This window comes from Taeniopygia guttata, chromosome 36, assembly GCF_048771995.1.
Source record: "Taeniopygia guttata chromosome 36, bTaeGut7.mat, whole genome shotgun sequence".
NCBI classification, from domain to species: domain Eukaryota; kingdom Metazoa; phylum Chordata; class Aves; order Passeriformes; family Estrildidae; genus Taeniopygia; species Taeniopygia guttata.
The window spans coordinates 867892-887513 of NC_133061.1; the positions used below are offsets into that span (position 1 = coordinate 867892).

Genomic DNA, 19622 nt, shown 5'->3' on the forward strand with positions numbered 1-19622 from the left:
AATTTTTTTTGGGAATTTTGGGAATAATTTGGGATTTTTTTCATGGAATTTTTTGGATATTTTTGGGGGAATTTTAAGGAAATTTTGGGTATTTTTTTCAGGGAATTTTAAATCAAATTTTGGGTCTAATTTTGAGATTTTTAAACGGAATTTTTGGCCCCAAAAAAATCAGATTTTTTTCCCTTTTTTGGGGCTTTTTTGGGTTTTTTTTTTTGGTTAATTTTGGGAATAATTTGAGATTTTAAAATCAATTTTTGGGTCTAATTTTGCCATTTTTAAACTGAATTTTTAACCAAAAAAATTCAATTTTTTTCCCTTTTTTTGGGGGATTTTTTGGGCGTTTCTCATCCGATTTCTTTCGGGTTTTTTTTTTAATTTTGGGGCTGAATTTTGGGGTGAATTTTGGGGTAATTTTGGGGTGAATTTTTAGGGTAATTAAAAAAATTTTTTTAGATTTTTTCAGGCAATTTTGGGAATAATTTGGGAATTTTTTTCAGGGAATTTTGGGAATAATTTGGAATTTTTTTTCTGGGAATTTTGGGAATAATTTGGGATTTTTGGGAATAATTTGCAATTTTTAAATCAAGTTTTGGGCCCCATTTTGCCATTTTTAAACTGAATTTTTAACAAAAAAAATTCAAATTTTTTCCCTTTTTTTGGGGATTTTTTGGGTGTTTCTCATCCAATTTCTTTCGGGTTTTTTTTAAATTTTGGGGGTGAATTTTGGGGTGAATTTGGGAGTTTTTGGGACTGATTTTAACCCTTTATTTCCCAGTGGGACCCGCGTCACTCGTCGCTCTCCTGCGCCGATTTCGGGGTCTGGATCCGCTCCAGGGACCCCCCCCAGGGCCTGGGGGCCTTTCTGGGAGAGGCCGGAATCGGTGAGAAAAATCCGGATTTTGGGAAAAATGGGAAAAAATGGGGATTTTGGGGAAAAAATGGGGATTTGGGGGAAAAAATCTGAATTTGGGGGAAAAATATCTGAATTTTTGGGGAAAAAATCTGAATTTGCGGGTGAATTTTGGGTGAATTTGGGGTGAATTTTGGGTAAAATTTGGTGAATTTCTTGGCCAAAAAAATTGAATTTTTGGGTGAATTTTTTTGAACTTTTGGTTGAATTTTGGTGAATTTCTGGGCGATTTTTCCTGACATTTTGGGTGATTTTTCCTGAATTTTTGCGTGAATTTGGGGTGAATTTTAGGGTAAATTTTCGTGAATTTTGGGGGTAAATTTTAGTGAATTTTGGGAAAATTTGGGGCCAATTTTGGGAAAATCTTTGTAAATGTTGGGGTAAATTTTGGTGAATTTTGGGTGAATTTGGGTTGGATTTTAGGTGGATTTGGGGTAAATTTTGGTGTGTATTTGGATGAATTTTGGTGAATTTTGGGTGAATTTGGGGTGAATTTTGGTGAATTTCTGGGCCAAAAAATTTCAAGTTTTGGGTGAATTTTCCTGAATTTTTGCGTGATTTTTTCTGAATTTTTGGGTAAATTTTGTTTAAGTTTTGGGGTAAATTTTATTTAATTTTGGATGAATTTTGGGTAAATTTGACGTGAATTTTCTGTAAAATTTGGGGCGAATTTTGGGTGAATTTTGGGTTAATTTTGGGGTAAATTTTATTGAATTTTGGGTGAATTTGGGGCAAATTCCTAGAAAATTTTGGTAAATTTGGGGGTAAATTTTAGTGAATTTTGGGTCAATTTTGGATTAATTTGGGGTGAATTTTGGGCAAATTTTGATGACTTTCTGGGCCAAAAAATTTGAATTTTTGGCTGAATTTTTCTGCATTTTTGGGCGATTTTTTCTGAATTTTTGGCTGATTTTTCCTGAATTTTGGGCTGACTTTTGGTGAATGTTTGGGGTGAATTTTGTTGAATTTGGGATAAATTTGGGGTGAATTTGGGGTGAATTTTTGGAAAATCTTGTTAAATTTTGGGGTGAATTTGGGATGAATTTTTGGAAAATCTTGTTAAATTTTGGGGTAAATTTTGGTGAATTTTGGGAAAATCTTGTTAAATTTTGGGGTAAATTTTGGTGAATTTTGGGCTAATTTTGGGAAAATCTTGTTAAATTTTGGGGTAAATTTTAGTAAATTTGGGGTGAATTTTGGGCAAATCTGGGGTGAATTTTGGGAAAATTTTGAGTGAATTTGGGGTGAATTCTGGGTGAATTTTGGATGAATTTGAGATGAATTTTGGGAAAATCTTGGTAAATTTTAGTAAATTTTGGGTCAATTTTGGGAAAATTTGGTGTGAATTTTGGGCTTAATTTGAGTGAATTTGGGGTAAATTTGGGTAAATTTAGGTGACTTTCTGGGCCAAAAAATTTGAATTTTTTGTTGAATTTTCCTGAATTTTCGGGCGATTTTTCCTGAACTTTTGGGTGAATTCGGGGTAAATTTTGGAGTGAATTTTAGGTAAATTTGAGGTGAATTTTGGGAAAATCTTGTTAAATTTTGGGGTAAATTTTAGTAAATTTGGGGTGAATTTTGGGCAAATCTGGGGTGAATTTTGGGAAATTTTTGAGTGAATTTGGGTGTAAATTTTGGTGAATTTTGGGTGAATTTTAGTGAATTTTGGGTGAATTTGGGGTAAATTTTGTGTAAATCTTGGTAAATTTGGGGGTGAATTTTGGGTTAATTTGGATGAATTTGAGATGAATTTTGGGAAAATATTGGTAAATTTTGGGTCAATTTGGGGTGAATTTTGGGTAAATTTTGATGACTTTCTGGGCCAAAAAATTTGAATTTTTGGCTGAATTTTTCTGCATTTTTGGCCGATTTTCCCTGAATTTTTGGCCGATTTTTCCTGAATTTTGGTGTGATTTTTCCTGAATTTTGGGGTGAAATTTTGGGCTGAATTTGGGGTGAATTTGTGGTGAATTTTGGGGTGAATTCTGTTGAATGTTTGCGTAAATTTTGGTGAATTTCTGGGTGAATTTTTTTGAATTTTTGGGTGAATTTTGGGAAAATCTTGGTAAATTTCAAGGTAAATTTTAGTTAATTTGGGGTGAATTTGGGGTGAATTTGGGGTGAATTTTTAGAAAATTTTGGTAAATTTGGGGTAAATTTTGGGTGACTTTGGGGTGAATTTAGGGTGAATTTTGGGTATGTTTTGGTGACTTTTTGGACCAAAAAATTTGAATTTTGGGGTCAATTTTGGGCGATTTTTTCTGAATTTTTGGCCGATTTTTCCTGAATTTTTGGCTGATTTTTCCCGAATTTTGGGCTGATTTTTAGGCAAATTTTGGGGTAAATTTTCATGAATTTTGAGTAAATTTCGGGTGAATTTTGGGTAAATTTGAGGCAAATTTTGGGTAAATCTTGGTAAATTTTAGTGAATTTGGGGTGAATTTTGGGGTGAATTTTGGGTAAAATTGGGGCCAATTTTGGGGAAATTGTGGTGAATTTTGGGGTAAATTTTAGTGAACTTTGGGTTAATTTGGGTTGAATTTTGGGTAAATTTGGAATAAATTTGGAATGAATTTTGGGAAAATCTTCGTAAAATGTGGGAAAATTTTAGTGAATTTGGGGCCAATTTTGGGAAAATCTTGGTAAATTTTGGGGTAAATTTTAGTGAATTTTGGGTAAATTTGGGGCAAATTTTGGGAAAATCTTGGTAAATTTTGGGTTAAATTTCAGTGATTTTTGGTTGGATTTTGGGTGAATTTGGAATGAATTTTGGATAAATTTTAGTGAATTTCTGGGCCAAAAATTTGAATTTTGTGGTGAATTTTGCACAATTTTTCCTGAATTTTGGGTGAATTTTCCTGAATTTTTGGGTGAATTTGGGGTAAATCAGGAGTGAATTTTTGGCGAATTTTGGGAAAATCTTGGTAAATTTGGGCTTAATTTTAGTGAATTTGGGTAAATTTTGGTGAATTTCTGGGCCAAAAAATTTGAATTTTGGGGTGAATTTTGGGCGATTTTTCCTGAATTTTTGGCCGATTTTTCCTGAATTTTGGGTGAAATTTTGGGCTGAATTTGGGGTGAATTTGTGGTGAATGTTTGGGGTGAATTTTGGTGAATTTGGGGTGAATTTTGGTGAATTTGGGGTGAATTTGGAGGGAATTTTGGGAAAATCTTAGTAAATTTTGGGGGTAAATTTTAGTGAATTTGGGGTGAATTTTGGGGTAAATTTGGAGCAAATTTTGGGAAAATCTTGGTGAATTTGGGGTGAATTTTGGGTAAATTTTGGGGTAAATTTTAGTGAATTTTGGGTAAATTTGGGGTGAACTTTGGGTAAATTTGGGGTGAATTTTGGGTAAATTTGGGGTGAACTTTGGGGTAAATTTTGGTGAATTTTGGGAAAATCTTTGTAGATTTTTGGATGAATTTGGGTGAATTTTGGGTAAATTTTGGTAAATTTTGGGTAAATTTGGGAAAATCTTGGTAAATTTTGGGCTTAATTTTAGTGAATTTTGGATTAATTTCAGGTAAATTTGGAGTAAATTTAGGTGAATTTCTGGGCCAAAAAATTTGAATTTTGGGGTGAATTTTGGGCAATTTTTCCTGAATTTTTGGGCAATTTTTCCTGAATTTTTGGCCGATTTTTCCCGAATTTTGGGTGAAATTTTGGGCTGAATTTTGGGGTGAATTTGTGGTGAATGTTTGGGGTGAATTTGGGGTAAATTTGGGGCGAATTTTGGGAAAATCTGGTTAAATTTTGGGGTAAATTTTAGTAAATTTGGGGCGAATTTTGGGAAAATCTTGGTAAATTTTGAGGGTAAATCTTAGTGAATTTTGGGTGAATTTTGGGTGAATTTTGGGTCAATTTGGGGTGAATTTGGGGTGAATTTGGGGTAAATTTTGATGACTTTCTGGGCCAAAAAATTTGAATTTTTGGCTGAATTTTTCTGCATTTTTGGGTGATTTTTCCTGAATTTTTGGCCGATTTTTCCAGAATTTTTGTGTGAATTTTCCTGAATTTTTGGGTGAATTTTTGGGCTGAATGTGGGGTGAATTTGTGGTCAATGTTTGGGGTGAATTTTGTTGAATGTTTGGGTAAATTTTGGTGAATTTCTGGGTGAATTTCTTTGAATTTTTGGGTGAATTTTGGGAAAATCTTGGTAAATTTCAAGGTAAATTTTAGTTAATTTGGGGTGAATTTGGGGTGAATTTTGAGTAAATTTGGGGTGAATTATGGGAAAATCCTGATAAATTTTGGGTACGTTTTAGTAAATTTTGGGTCAATTTTGGGTGAATTTTGGGTGACTTTGGGGTGAATTTGGGGTGAATTTGGAGTAAATTTAGGTGAATTTCTGGGCCAAAAAACTTGAATTTTTGGTTGATTTTCCCTGAATTTTTGGGTGATTTTGGGGTAAATTTTGGGGTAAATTTTAGTGAATTTGGGGTGAATTCGGGGTGAATTTGGGGAGAATTTTGGGAAAATCTTGGTAATTTTTGTGGTAAATTTTAGTGAATTTGGGGATAAATTTTATTTAGTTTTGGGTGACTTTGGAGTGAATTTGGGGTGAATTTTGGGGTAAATTTTAGTGAATTTTGGGCTAATTTTGGGTAAATTTGGGCTAATTTTGGGAAAATCTTGTTAAATTTTGGGGTAAATTTTAGTAAATTTTGGGTGAATTTTGGGCAAATCTGGGGTGAATTTTGGGAAATTTTTGAGTGAATTTGGGTGTAAATTTTGGTGAATTTTGGGTGAATTTTAGTGAATTTTGGGTGAATTTGGGGTAAATTTTGTGTAAATCTTGGTAAATTTTGGGGTGAATTTTGGGTTAATTTGGATGAATTTGAGATGAATTTTGGGAAAATCTTGGTAAATTTTGGGTAAATTTTAGTGAATTTTGGGTCAATTTTGGATGAATTTTGGCTGAATTTGGGGTAGATTTTGGTGACTTTTTGGACCAAAAAATCTGAATTTTGGGGGTGAATTTTGGGCGATTTTTCCTGAATTTTTGGCCGATTTTTCCTGAATTTTGGGTGAAATTTTGGGCTGAATTTGGGGTGAATTTGGGGTGAATTTTGGTAAGTTTGAGGTAAATTTTGAGAAAATCTTGGTGAATTTGGGGGTAAATTTTAGTAAATTTGGGGTGAATTTTGGGTAAATTTTGGGTGAATTTTGGGGTAAACTTGGAGCAAATTTTGAGAAAATCTTGGTGAATTTGGGGTGAATTTTGGGTAAATTTTGGTAAATTTGGGTTGAATTTGGGGTAAATTTTGGTAAATTTGGGGTAAATTTTAGTGAATTTTGGTTGAATTTTGGGTTAATTTGGGGAAACTTTGGGGCGAATTTTGGGAAAATATTGGTAAATTTTGGTGAATTTTGGAAAATCTTGGTAAATTTTGGGGTAAATTTTGGGGTAAATTTGAGTGAATTTTGGGTAAATTTGGGGTGAATTTTTGGTAAATTTGGGGTAAATTTTGGGTAAGTGTTGGTAAAATTTGGGGAAAATTTTGGCGACTTGTGGCTGAATTTGGGGTGAATTTTGGGTAATTTTGGTAAATTTGGGGGTAAATTTTAGTGAATTTGGGGCCAATTTTGGGAAAATTTTGGTAAATTTGTGGGTAAATTTTAGTGAATTTGAGGTGAATTTTGGGCTGAAATTGGGTCAATTTTGGTTGAATTTGGGGTAAATTTTAGTGAATTCCTGGGCCAAAAAATTTGAATTTTGGGGTGAATTTTTGTCGATTTTTCCCGAATTTTTGGCCGATTTTTCCGGAATTTTTGTGTGAATTTTCCCGAATTTTGGGGTGATTTTTTGTGAGTGTTTGGGGTGCCTGTTGTTGAATTTTTGGGGTGAATTTGGGTGATTTTGTCTCTCCCAGCCTGTCCCCAGTGCGGGCAGCGCTTCGCTCTGGCGCGCGGCGGCTGTTTGCATTTCCAGTGCTCCCAGTGCCGACACCAGTTCTGCGCCGGCTGCGGCGTCCCCTTCCACCGGCCCGGGGTGAGCCTGACTGGTTTGTACTGGTTTGGACTGGGAGGGGGAAAATGGGGAAAAATGGGGAAAAAATGGGAAAATTTGGTGAAAATCGGGTGAGAAATGGGGAAAAAAATGGGTTAAAATGGGAAATAAAGGGTTAAAAATGGGGAAAAAGGGGTTTGGGGTTACTGGTTTATACTGGTTTATACTGGGAGGGGAAAATGGGGAAAAAATGGGGAAAATCTGTGAAAATTCAGTTAAAATTGGGTGAAAATTGGGTGAGAAATGGGGGAAAATGGTTAAAAACGGGAAATAAAGGGTTAAAAACGGGAAATAAAGGGTTAAAATAGGGAAAAAGGGATTTGGGGTTACTGGTTTATACTGGTTTATACTGGGAGGGCGAAAATGGGGAAAAAATCGGGAAAAACGGTGAAAATTTGGTGAAAATTGAGTGAGAAATGGGTGAAAAATGGGCAGAAAGTGGGAAATAAAGGGTTAAAAATGGGGGAAAAGGGGTTTGGGGTTACTGGTTTGTACTGGTTTGTACTGGTTTATACTGGGAGGGACTGGGAGGGACTGGGAGGGGGAAAATGGGGAAAAATGGGGAAAAACGGTGAAAATTTGGTGAAAATCGGGTGAGAAATGGGGAAAAAATGGGTGAAAAATGGGTAAAAAAGGGTTAAAAGGGGATTTGGGATTACTGGTTTATACTGGTTTATACTGGTTTCATACTGGTTTTATACTGGTTTGTACTGGGAGGGGACTGGAAGGGACTGGGAGGGGGAAATGGGGAAAAATGGGGAAAAATGGTGAAAATTCGGTGAAAATCGAGTGAGAAATGGATTAAAAATGGGGGAAAATGGGGGAAAATGGGGAAAAAATGGGGGAAAAATGGGGTTTGGGGTTACTGGTTTGTACTGGTTTGTACTGGGAGGGACTGGGAGGGACTGGGAGGGGGAAATGGCCAAAATTGGCCAATTTTGGGGTGAATTTTGGGCCAATTTTGGTTGAATTTTGGGTGAGTTTTATGTGAATTTTTGTGAATTTTTGGTGAATTTTCAGCGAATTTTTGGACTAATTTGGGTCAATTTTGGGTCAATTTTCAGTGAATTTTTGGACAAATTTTGGTTAAATTTTGTTGAATTTCGTGACAAATTTAGGTGTGATTTGGGTAAATTTGTTGGTAATTTTTTGTTGAATTTTGGGATGAATTTCTGTGATTTTTACGCCAATTTTGGGTAAATTTTTGCAAATTTTGGGTCAATTTTTGATGATTTTTTTCTGAATTTTGGTCCAATTTTGGGTGAATTTTGCTGAATTTTGAGCAAATTTTAGGACAAATTTTAGGTCAATTTTGGGTAAAATTTTATGAATTTTTTGGGAATTTGGGTCCAAATTTGGACGAATTTGGGGAGAATTTTTGTGAAATTTGGGCCACTTTGGGGTGAATTTTTCAGAATTTTCGGATGAATTTTGCATCAGTTTTGGGGTCAATTTTGTTGAATTTTGGGTGAATTTTTGGATTAATTTTGGGTCAATTTTTGGGTAAATTTTTCTGAAATTTTGGTCAATTTTGGGTGAATTTTGACTGAATTTTTGTGATTTTGGGGCCAATTTTGGCTGAATTTTGAGTCAATTTTTGGGTAAATTTTTCTCAATTTTGGGGCAATTTTGGGTGAATTTTGACAGAATTTTTGTGATTTTTGGGCCTATTTTGGGTGAATTTTGACTGAATTTTTGTGATTTTAAGGCCAATTTTGAGTCAATTTTTGGGTAAATTTTTCTGAATTTTTGGCTAATTTTGGGTGAATTTTAACTGAATTTTTGTTATTTTGGGGCCCATTTTGGGTGAATTTTGGGTGATTTTTTCTGAATTTTTTGGCGGACTTCGGGCGAATTTTTGTGAATTTTGGTCCAATTTTGGCTGAATTTTTTTGAATTTTGAGTAAAATTTTGGATAAATTTTGGGTCAATTTTGAGTAAATTTGGGTCCAACTTTGGACAAATTTGCGGAGAATTTTTGTGAATTTTGGGCCACTTTGGGGTGAATTTTTCTGAATTTTTGGATGAATTTTGGGTCAGTTTTGGGGTCAATTTTGTTGAATTTTGGGTGAAATTTTGGATGAATTTTGGGTCAATTTTTGGCTCAATTTTGTTGAATTTTGGGTGAATTTTCCTGAATTTTGCGTCAATTTTTGGCTCAATTTTGGGTGAATTTTTCCAAATTTTTGGATGAATTTTGGGTCAATTTTTGGGTAATTTTTTTCTGAATTTTTGGCCAATTTTGGGTGAATTTTGACTGAATTTTTGGGCGAATTTTTGTGAATTTTGGGTCAATTTTTGGCTCAATTTTGGGTGAATTTTTCTGAATTTTTGGATTAATTTCTTTGGCCCAATTTTGGGTGAATTTTTCTGAATTTTGGGTCAATTTTTCCAAATTTTAGGATTAATTTCGGGTCAATTTTGGCTCAATTTTGTTGAATTTTGGGTGAATTTTCCTGAATTTTGGTCCAATTTTTGGCTCAATTTTGGGTGAATTTTTCTGAATTTTTGGATGAATTTTGGGTCAATTTTTGGGTCAATTTTTTCTGAATTTTTGGTCAATTTTGGGTGAATTTTGACTGAATTTTCGGGTGAATTTTTGTGAATTTTGGTCCAATTTTTGGCTCAATTTTGGGTGAATTTTTCTGAATTTTCGTGAATTTCGGTCCAATTTTTGTCTCAATTTTGTTGAATTTTGGGTCAATTTTTGGATGAATTTTGGGTCAATTTTGGGTGAATTTTTGTGAATTTCGATTCAATTTTTGGTGATTTTTTTAGGAATTTTGGGTGAATTTTGAGTGAATTTTTCTGAATTCGGGTGAATTTTGAGTGAATTTTTCTGAATTTTGGTGCAATTTTGGGGTCAATTCTGTTGAATTTTGGGCGAATTTTTGGATGAATTTTGGGTCAATATTTAGCTCAATTTTGTTGAATTTTGGGTGAATTTTTTTGAATTTTGGTCCAATTTTTGGCTCAATTTTGGGTGAATTTTTACCTCAATTTTGGATGAATTTTTCTGAATTTTTGGATGAATTTTGGGTCAATTTTTAGGTCAATTTTGTTGAATTTTGGGTGAATTTTTGTGAATTTTGGCCAATTTTTGGCTCAATTTTGGGTGAATTTTTCTGAATTTTTGGATGAATTTCGGGTCAATTTTTGTCTCAATTTTGTCGTTTTTTCGCCCATTTCTCGGCCGTTTCTGGGCCGATTTTCACCAAATTTTTTTTGTTTTGCCCCAAATTTTCTCCTTTTTTTGCTCCTCCCCCACCCCCTCCCCTTTGCCCCTCCCCTCCCCCACCCCAGACCTGCCCCTCCCCCCAGTGCCCCCTCGGGGGGTCCCTCCATGGGCACCACCCCCGCGATTGTCTCTTCTACCTGCGGGACTGGGAACCCGCCCGGCTGCAGCAGCTGCTCCAGGTTTGGACTGGTTTATACTGGTTTGTACTGGGAGGGGGGAAATGGGGAAAAAACGGGGAAAATCGGTGAAAATTTGGTGAAAATTGGGTGAAAATTGGGTGAAAAATGGGTTAAAAGTGGTCGAAAAGTGGAAAATAAAGGGTTAAAAATGTGGGAAAAGGGGATTTGAGGTTACTGGTTTATACTGGTTTATACTGGGAGGGGAAAAATGGGGGGAAATGGGAAAAAATGGGGAAAAATTGTGAAAATTGGGTGAAAATTGGGTTAAAAAATGGTCAAAAAGTAGAAAATAAAGGGTTAAAAATGGAAAATAAAGGGTTAAAATGGGAAGTAAAGGGTTAAAAATGCAGACAAGGGGATTTGGGGTTACTGGTTTATACTGGTTTATACTGGTTTGTACTGGGAGGGACTGGGAGGGAACCTTGGGGCACTCCAAGGGTCAAAAATGGGGAAAATTTGGGGTGAAATGGGATTTTTTATACTGGTTTTTACTGGTTTATACTGGTTTATACTGGTTTAAACTGGTTTATACTGGTTTTTACTGGGATCTCTCCCCCTCAGAGTGGGAATGTCGCCTTTGAGACAGAGCCGCCGCCTGATGCCCCCCCCAACCCAACTGGTTTGTACTGGTTTATACTGGTTTATACTGGTTTATACTGGTTTATACTGGTTTGGACTGGGACACCACAAAATTCCCATTTTTCCCCCAAAATTCCCATTTTTCCCTCAAAATTCCCAATTTTTTTCCATTTTTTCCCCATTTTCCTCAAAAATCCTTTTTTTCCCCCTATTTTTTCCCCATTTTTTTTCCCATTTGGGAATTTTCCCCCCAAAATTCCCATTTTTATCCCATTTTCCCCCAAAATTTCCATTTTCTCCCCATTTTATTCCTATTTTTCCCTATTTTCCTTCAAAATTACCTTTTTCCCCCAAAATTCCCATTTTTTTCCCCCAAAATTCCCATTTTTCCCCCAAATTCCCCGTTTTTATACCCATTTTCCCCAAAATTTCCATTTTTAGTCCCAAAACTCCAATTTTCCCCCAAAATTCACATTTTCTCCCCATTTTATTCCTATTTTTCCCCATTTTCCTTCAAAATTCCCCTTTTTTTCCCAAAATTCCCATTTTTTCCCCAAATCCCCCATTTTTATCCCCATTTCCCCCCAAAATTTCCATTTTTATTTCCAAATCTCCAATTTTCCACCCAAAATTCCCATTTTCCCCCCAAATTCCCTATTTTTATCCCCATTTTTTCCCAAAATTCACATTTTATTCCCCAAAATCCCCATTTTATCCCAATTTTCCACCCAAAATCCCCATTTTTCCCCTCAAATCCTCATTTTTATCCTCATTTTTCCTCAAAATTCCCATTTTTATCCCCAAAACTCCAATTTTCCACCCAAAATTCCCATTTTCCCCCCAAAATCCCCATTTTTTCCCTTTTTTATTCTCAAAATCCCCATTTTTCCCCCAAAATCCCAATTTTTCCCCCCTAAATCCCCATTTTTCCCATTTTCTCCCCAAAATCTCCATTATTCCCCCCAAAATCCACATTTTTTCCCCAAAATCCCAATTTTTTTCCTTTTTTCCCCATTTCCCCCCCCAAAATACGATTTTCCCCCCAAAATCCCGATTTTTTTCCCCCAAAATCCACATTTTCTCCCCAAAATCCCCATTTTCTGCCCCAAAATCCACATTTTTCCCCAAAAAAGCCCAAATTTTTTTTCATTTTTGCCCATTTCCCCCCAAAATCCCCATTTTTCGCCCAAAATCCCCATGTTTCCCCTCAAAATCCCCATTTTTTCCCTTTTTCCCCATTTTCCCCCCCAAAATCCCGATTTGCCCCCCAAAATCCCCATTTTTATCCCCATTTTTCCCCAAAATCCCCATTTTTTCACCATTTTTCCCCATTTTACCCTTTTCCCCCCATTTTTCCCCCTTTTTTTCCCTATTTTTTCCCCCAAAAATCCCCATTTTTCCCCATTTTTCCCCATTTTTCCCCATTTTTCCCCCATTTTCCCCCCATTTTTCCCCATTTTGTCCCATTTTTTCCCCATTTTTTCCCATTTTCCCCCCATTTTTCCCCATTTTTTCCATTTTCCCCCATTTTTCCCCATTTTTTCCCCATTTCCCCCATTTTTTCCATTTTCCCCCCCAAATCCCCATTTCCCCCCCAAAATCCTCTTTTTTTTTCCTTATTTCCCCAATTTTGCCCCCAAACTCCCCATATATTTTCCCTTTTTCCCCCATTTATTTCCCCTTTTTCCCCCATTTTTCCCCCCAAAATTCCCATTTTTCCCCATTTTTTTCCCCATTTTTCCCCATTTTCCCCCCAAAATCCCCATTTATTTTCCCATTTCCCCCATATTTCCCCCCAAAATCCCCATTTTCCCCCCAAAATCCCCATTTCCATCCCAAAATCCCCATTTTTATACCCAAAATCCCCATTTATTTCACCTTTTCCCCCATTTTTCCCCATTTTCCCCCATTTTTCCCCATTTATTTCCCCATTTCCTCCATTTTTTCCCCATTTTTTCCCCATTTTTCCCCACTTTTCCCCATTTTTTTCCATTTTTCCCCCATTTTTTCCCCATTTTTACCCATTTTCCCCAATTTTTCCCCATTTTTCCCCCCAAAATCCCCATTTATTTCCCCTTTTTTCCCCATTTCCCCCATTCCCCCATTTTCCCCATTTTCACTAATTTTCCCAAAATCCCCATTTTTCCCCCCAAAATCCCCATTTTCCCCCATTTTTTCCCCATTTTTTCCCCATTTTTCCCCATTTTTCCCCATTTTTCCCCCATTTCCCCCATTTTCCCCATTTTCCCCATTTATTTTCCCTTTTCCCCCATTTTTTCCCCATTTTTCCCAATTTTTTCCCCATTTTCCACCCCAAAATCCCAATTTTTTTTCCTATTTTTCCCCCCAAACTCCCCATTATTTCCCCATTTTTCCCCATTTCTCCCCATTTTTTCACCATTTTCCCCCATTTCTTCCCCATTTTTTCCCCATTTCCCATTTCCCCCATTTTTCCCCATTTTTCCCTATTTTTACTAATTTTCCCAAAATCCCCATTTTTCCCCCCAAAATCCCCATTTCCCCCCAAAAATCCTCTTTTTTTTCCCCATTTTTCCCCAATTTTTATTAATTTTCCCAAACTCCCCATTTTTTTCCTTTTCCCCCATTTTCCCCCCAAAATTCCCATTTTTCCCCATTTTTCCCCCCAAAATCCTCATTTTTTCTCCCAAAAATCCCCCTTTTTTTTAGTTTTTCCCCCATTTTCCCCATTTCACTAATTTTCCCAAAATCCCCGTTTTTCCCCCCAGGCCGCTGTCCCGTTCCGGAGCAGAAGGAATTCGGGGTGACCCTTCGGGACGAGCCCTGCGGGAGGGACACGGCCCCGGGCCAGGCCGGACTGTGCCGGTCAGTGGGGTCATCCGGGGTCAGGGGTCATTTTGGGGCAAATTTGGGGGATTTTGGGGCATTTTGGGACATTTTTAGGGTTTTTTTAAGGCATTTTTAGGGCATTTTTGGGGTTTTTAAAGGCATTTTTAGGGCATTTTTAGGGCAATTTTGGGGTTGTGGTCACTCATTGGTCACTCATTGGTCACTCATTGGTCACTCAGGGGTCACTCAGGGGTCAGGGGTCACTCGGGTCATTTTGGGGCAAATTTGGGGGATTTTGGGGCATTTTGGGGCATTTTTAAGGCATTTTTTGGCATTTTTTAAGGCATTTTTAGGGGATTTTTGGGGTTTTTAAAGGCATTTTTAGGGGATTTTTGGGGTTGTGGTCACTCATTGGTCACTCATTGGTCACTTGGGGTCATTTGGGGTCATTTGGGGTCAGTTTTAGGGGATTTTTGGGGTAAATTTGGGGGATTTTGGGGCATTTTAGGGCATTTTGGGGCATTTTTAGGGGATTTTTGGGGTTGTGGTCACTCAATGGTCACTCATTGGTCACTCATTGGTCACTCTGTGGTCACTCATTGGTCACTCAGTGGTCACTCATTGGTCACTCATTGGTCACTCAGGGTCACTCAGGGTCATTTTGGGGCAAATTTGGGGGATTTTGGGGCATTTTTAGGGGATTTTTTGGGGTTTTTTAAGGCATTTTTAGGGCATTTTTTGGCCATTTTTGGGGTTGTGGTCACTCAGTGGTCACTCATTGGTCACTCATTGGTCACTCAGTGGTCACTCATTGGTCACTCATTGGTCACTCATTGGTCACTCATTGGTCACTCAGGGTCATTTTTAGGAGATTTTGGGTCATTTTGGGTCATTTTTGGGTGATTTTTGGTCATTTTTAGGGAATTTTATGGTATTTTTGGGGATGTGGTCACTCATTGGTCACTCAGAGTCATTTTGGGTCATTTTTGGGGGATTTTGGGGTTGTGGTCACTCATTGGTCACTCAGTGGTCACTCATTGGTCACTCAGGGGTCAGGGGTCACTCAGGGGTCATTTTGGGTCATTTTTGGGGGATTTTGGGGCATTTTGGGACAATTTTAGGGGATTTTTGGCGATTTTTTGCGGTTTTTTAAGGCATTTTTAGGGCATTTTTAGGGGGTTTTTAGGGCAGTTTTGGGGTTGTGGTCACTCAGTGGTCACTCATTGGTCACTCATTGGTCACTCATTGGTCACTCATTGGTCACTCAGGGGTCACTCAGGCTCATTTTGGGGCAAATTTAGGGGATTTTGGGTCATTTTGGGGCTTTTTTAGTGGATTTTTTGGGTTTTTTTAAGGCATTTTTAGGGGATTTTTGGTGTTGTGGTCACTCATTGGTCACTCAGTGGTCACTCATTGGTCACTCATTGGTCACTCAGTGGTCAGGGGTCACTCAGGGTCATTTTGGGGCAAATTTGGGGGATTTTGGGGCATTTTTAGGGGATTTTTTGGGTTTTTTTAAGGCATTTTTAGGGCATTTTTGGGGTTTTTAAAGGCATTTTTAGGGCATTTTTAGGGCAATTTTGGGGTTGTGGTCACTCACTGGTCACTCATTGGTCACTCATTGGTCACTCAGGGTCATTTTTAGGAGATTTTGGGTCATTTTTGGGTGATTTTTGGTCATTTTTAGGGAATTTTATAGTATTTTTGGGGATGTGGTCACTCATTGGTCACTCAGGGTCATTTTGGGTCATTTTTGGGGGATTTTTGGGGTTGTGGTCACTCATTGGTCACTCACTGGTCACTCAGGGGTCAGGGGTCACTCAGGGGTCATTTTGGGGCAAATTTGGGGGATTTTGGGACAATTTTAGGCGATTTTTGGGGTTTTTTTAAGGCATTTTTAAGGCAATTTTAGGGGATTTTTAGGAGATTTTTGGGGTTGTGGTCACTCATTGGTCACTCAGTGGTCACTCAGGGGTCAGGGGTCACTCAGGGGTCATTTTGGGGCAAATTTGGGGGATTTTGGGTCATTTTCGGGCATTTATAGGGGATTTTTTGGGGATTTTTTGGCATTTTTTAAGGCAATTTTAGGGCATTTTTTGGGCATTTTTAGGGCATTTTGGGGCATTTTTAGGGGATTTTTAGGGGATTTTTAGGGTTGTGGTCACTCATTGGTCACTCAGTGGTCACTCATTGGTCACTCATTGGTCACTCATTGGTCACTCAGGGGTCAGGGGTCACTCAGGGGTCATTTTGGGGCAAATTTGGGGGATTTTGGGGCATTTTGGGGCATTTTTAGGGGATTTTTTGGGTTTTTTTAAGGCATTTTTAGGGGATTTTTTGGGGTTTTTTAAGGCATTTTTAGGGGATTTTTGGGGTTGTGGTCACTCATTGGTCACTCATTGTTCACTTGGGGTCATTTGGGGTCATTTGGGGTCAGTTTTAGGGGATTTTTGGGGCAAATTTGGGGCATTTTGGGGCATTTTTATGGCATTTTTTGGGGTTTTTTAAGGCATTTTTAGGGCATTTTTAGGTCATTTTTAGGGGATTTTTGGGTTGTGGTCACTCATTGGTCACTCATTGGTCACTCAGTGGTCACTCAGTGGTCACTCAGGGGTCACTCAGGGGTCACTCAGGGGTCAGGGGTCACTCAGGGTCATTTTGGGGCAAATTTGGGGGATTTTGGGGCATTTTGGGGCATTTTTAGGGGATTTTTGGGGTTGTGGTCACTCATTGGTCACTCATTGGTCACTCATTGGTCACTTGGGGTCATTTGGGGTCATTTGGGGTCAGTTTTAGGGGCAAATTTGGGTGATTTTGGGGCATTTTTAGGGGATTTTTGGGGGTTTTTAAAGACATTTTTAGGGCATTTTTAGGGGATTTTTAGGGCAATTTTGGGGTTGTGGTCACTCATTGGTCACTCATTGGTCACTCTGTGGTCACTCATTGGTCACTCAGTGGTCACTCTGTGGTCACTCTGTGGTCACTCAGGGGCCATTTTGGGTCATTTTTGGGTCGTTTTGGGTCATTTTTGGGGCATTTTTGCGGGATTTTTTGGGGTTTTTGGGGTTGTGGTCACTCATTGGTCACTCAGTGGTCAGTGGTCACTCAGTGGTCACTCAGTGGTCACTCTGCGGTCACTCTGTGGTCACTCAGCGGTCACTATTCCGAGTATCTCGTGTCCCTCATTAACCGCCACGGCCTCGACCCCGCCCCTCTCTATGACCCGGAAGAGCTCCGCGCCGCCGCGCAGCGCCACCTAGCGGCCGGGAGGACTCAGCGCCTGCCGGGCGAGAGCGAGGCTGAGCACAGACTGCGCATGCTCCGACTGCTGGGGGAGGAGGCGCCGGTGAGGCCACGCCCACAGGGGGCGGGGCTGAGGGCGTTATGCAAATGAGGCGGCCAAAAATGGGCAAAATGACCTTATATGGGCAAAATATGCATTTTTGGGGATTTTTTTGGGAATTTTGGGCTTTTTGGGAAATTTTGGGGAATTTTTGGGTATTTTGGGGAAATTTTGGGATTTTTGGGATTATGTTTGGGGTTTTGGGGGGGATTTTGGGGTTTTTTGGGGAATTTTCTGGGAATTTTGGGTGAATTTTTGGGTATTTTGGGATTATTTTGGAGATTTTTGTGGAGAATTTGGGTTTTTTTGGGGGCGATCTTGGGGAATTTTGGGATTTTTTGGGGAATTTTCAGGGAATTTTGGGTGAACTTTTGGGTATTTTGGGATTATTTTGAGGGTTTTTGGGGGGATTTTGGGGTTTTTTTTGGGGGTTTTTTTGGGGTTTTTTTTGGGGAATTTTTGGGGGAATTTTGGGCAGAATTTTGGGGTTTTTTAGGGAGAATTTGGGGCAATTTTTGGATTTTTTTGGAGTATTTTGGGGGAAATTTGGGGATTTTCTTGGGCTTTTTGGGGGAATTTTGGGCCTTTTCGGGTGAATTTAGGGGATTTTGGGTGAATTTTGGGTATTTTTTGTATTTTGGGGGTTTTGGGGGAATTTGGGGGTTTTTTGGGGGTGTTCTTGGGGAATTCTGGGATTTTTCGGGGATTTTTGGGTGAATTTTTGGGTATTTTGGGGTTTTTTTGTGATTTTTGGGGAGATTTAAGGGATTTTTGGGGAATTTTTTGGGTATTTTTGGGGGGATTTTGGGTGGAATTTTGGGTTTTTTAGGGAGAGTTTGGGGTTATTTTTGGATTTTTTTGGAGTATTTTGGGGTTTTGGGATTTTCTTGGGATTTTTTGGGAAATTTTGTGCTTTTTTGTGGAATTTGGGGTTTTTTGGGATGATTTTGAGGATTTTTGGGAGGATTTTGGGGTCAGTCTTGGGGAATTCGGGGATTTTTGGGTGAATTTTTGGGTATTTTGGGATTATTTTGGGGATTTTTGGTTTTTTTGGGGGTATTTCGAGGGAATTTTTGGGGGAATTTTGGGCAGAATTTTGGGTTTATTAGGGAGAGTTTGGGGCAATTTTTTGATTTTTTTGGAGTATTTTGGGGGGATTTTTGGGGGAATTCTGGGTATTTTTAGAGAATTTGGGGGAATTTTGGGGCATTGTGGGTGAATTTTTGGGTATTTTGGGGTTATTTTGGGGGTTTTGGGGGAATTTGAGGGTTTTTTGGGGGCGTTCTAGGGGAATTTTGTGATTTTTGGGTGAATTTTTGGGTATTTCGGGATTATTTTGGGGGTTTTTGTGGGGATTTTTGGGCTTTTTTTGGGGCTTTTTGGGGGAATTTTCGGGTATTTTATGGGACTTTCGGGTGAATTTTGGGTATTTTGGGATTATTTTGGGGATTTTGGGGGAATTTGGGGTTTTTTTGGGGGTGTTCTTGGGGAATTTTGGGATTTTTGGGTGAATTTTTGGTATTTTGGGGTTATTTTGGGGATTTTTGGGGGGAATTTTGGGGTTTTTTTGGGGTATTTCGAGGGAATTTTTGGGGGAATTTTGGGCAGAATTTTGGGTTTTTTAGGGAGAGTTTGGGGCTATTTTAGGATTTTTTTGAGTATTTTGGGGTTTTGGAGGGAATTTTGGGATTTTTTTGGGGAATTTTGGGGCGTTTTGAGGGAATTTTGGGGTTTTTTTGGGGAATTTTCAGGGATTTTTGGGTGAATTTTGGGGGTTTTTGGGATTTGGGGTTTTTTGGGGGCATTCATGGGGAGTTTTGGGGTTTTTTTGGGGTATTTTGGGGTAAGTTTTGGGGTAATTTTGGAGTGTTTGGATAATTTTGGGATTATTTTGGAGGTTTTTGGGGATATTCTGGGAATTTTGGGGCTTTTTGGGTTGTTTTGGGGTCATTTTAGGGGGAATTTTGGGGGAATTTGGGGGTTTTTTTGGGTTTTTTTGGGGGAATTTTGTATCATTTTTGCGATTATTTTTGGGGCAATTCTGGGGGAATTTTGGGTTTTTTTGGAGTAATTTGGGGAGAATTTCGGTCATTTTTGGGACATTTTGTGGCATTTTTGGGACATTTTGTGTCATTTTTGGGTCATTTGGGTCTTTTTGGGTCATTTCAGGAGCATTTTGGGGTCGCTATGCAAATGAGGTTTCCATATATGGAAAAATATTGGAAAATCTCCATATATGGTAAAAATGCCCAAAAAAGGAAAAAAGTGCTGAGAAAGGGTGGGGGCGGAGTTTATGCAAATGAGGGATGTAAGAATAATTAATTAAATCAAATTAATTGTGGTTTTATGCAAATAAAGTTTATTTGGGGGAGGAAATGATGATATTTGAGCCACGCCCACTTTTATGCAAATAAAGTTGTTTGTTATTAATGAGAGCCACGCCTTTTATGTTAATGAGCATATGCAAATAAAGATGTGTGTTAATATTAATGAGCCATGCCTTTTATGTTAATGAGCACCATATATGGGCAAAGGTCGGCTGGGACCCCCAAAA

At 38.2% G+C, this 19622-nt stretch overlaps 2 protein-coding genes across 2 annotated transcripts in view; both read left to right on the top strand.

The window, feature by feature from the left end:
• LOC121468786 (E3 ubiquitin-protein ligase RNF31) overlaps positions 1-10487 on the top strand; it is a 46229-nt gene extending 35742 nt beyond the window's left edge. The window contains 3 exon segments of the mRNA XM_072921344.1: positions 776-881; positions 6785-6903; positions 10225-10487. Of these exon segments, the coding sequence (XP_072777445.1) occupies positions 776-881; positions 6785-6903; positions 10225-10407 (408 nt within the window). The 3' untranslated portion in view covers positions 10408-10487.
• Positions 10488-10641: 154 nt separating this feature from the next.
• LOC140681471 (E3 ubiquitin-protein ligase RNF31-like) lies at positions 10642-17154 on the top strand. Its single transcript, XM_072921307.1, has 4 exons — positions 10642-10668; positions 10900-10957; positions 13665-13761; positions 16879-17154. Exons 1-4 carry the CDS (start codon positions 10642-10644, stop codon positions 17117-17119), a joined length of 423 nt encoding a protein of 140 aa, XP_072777408.1. The 3' UTR covers positions 17120-17154.
• Positions 17155-19622: the final 2468 nt, after the last annotated feature.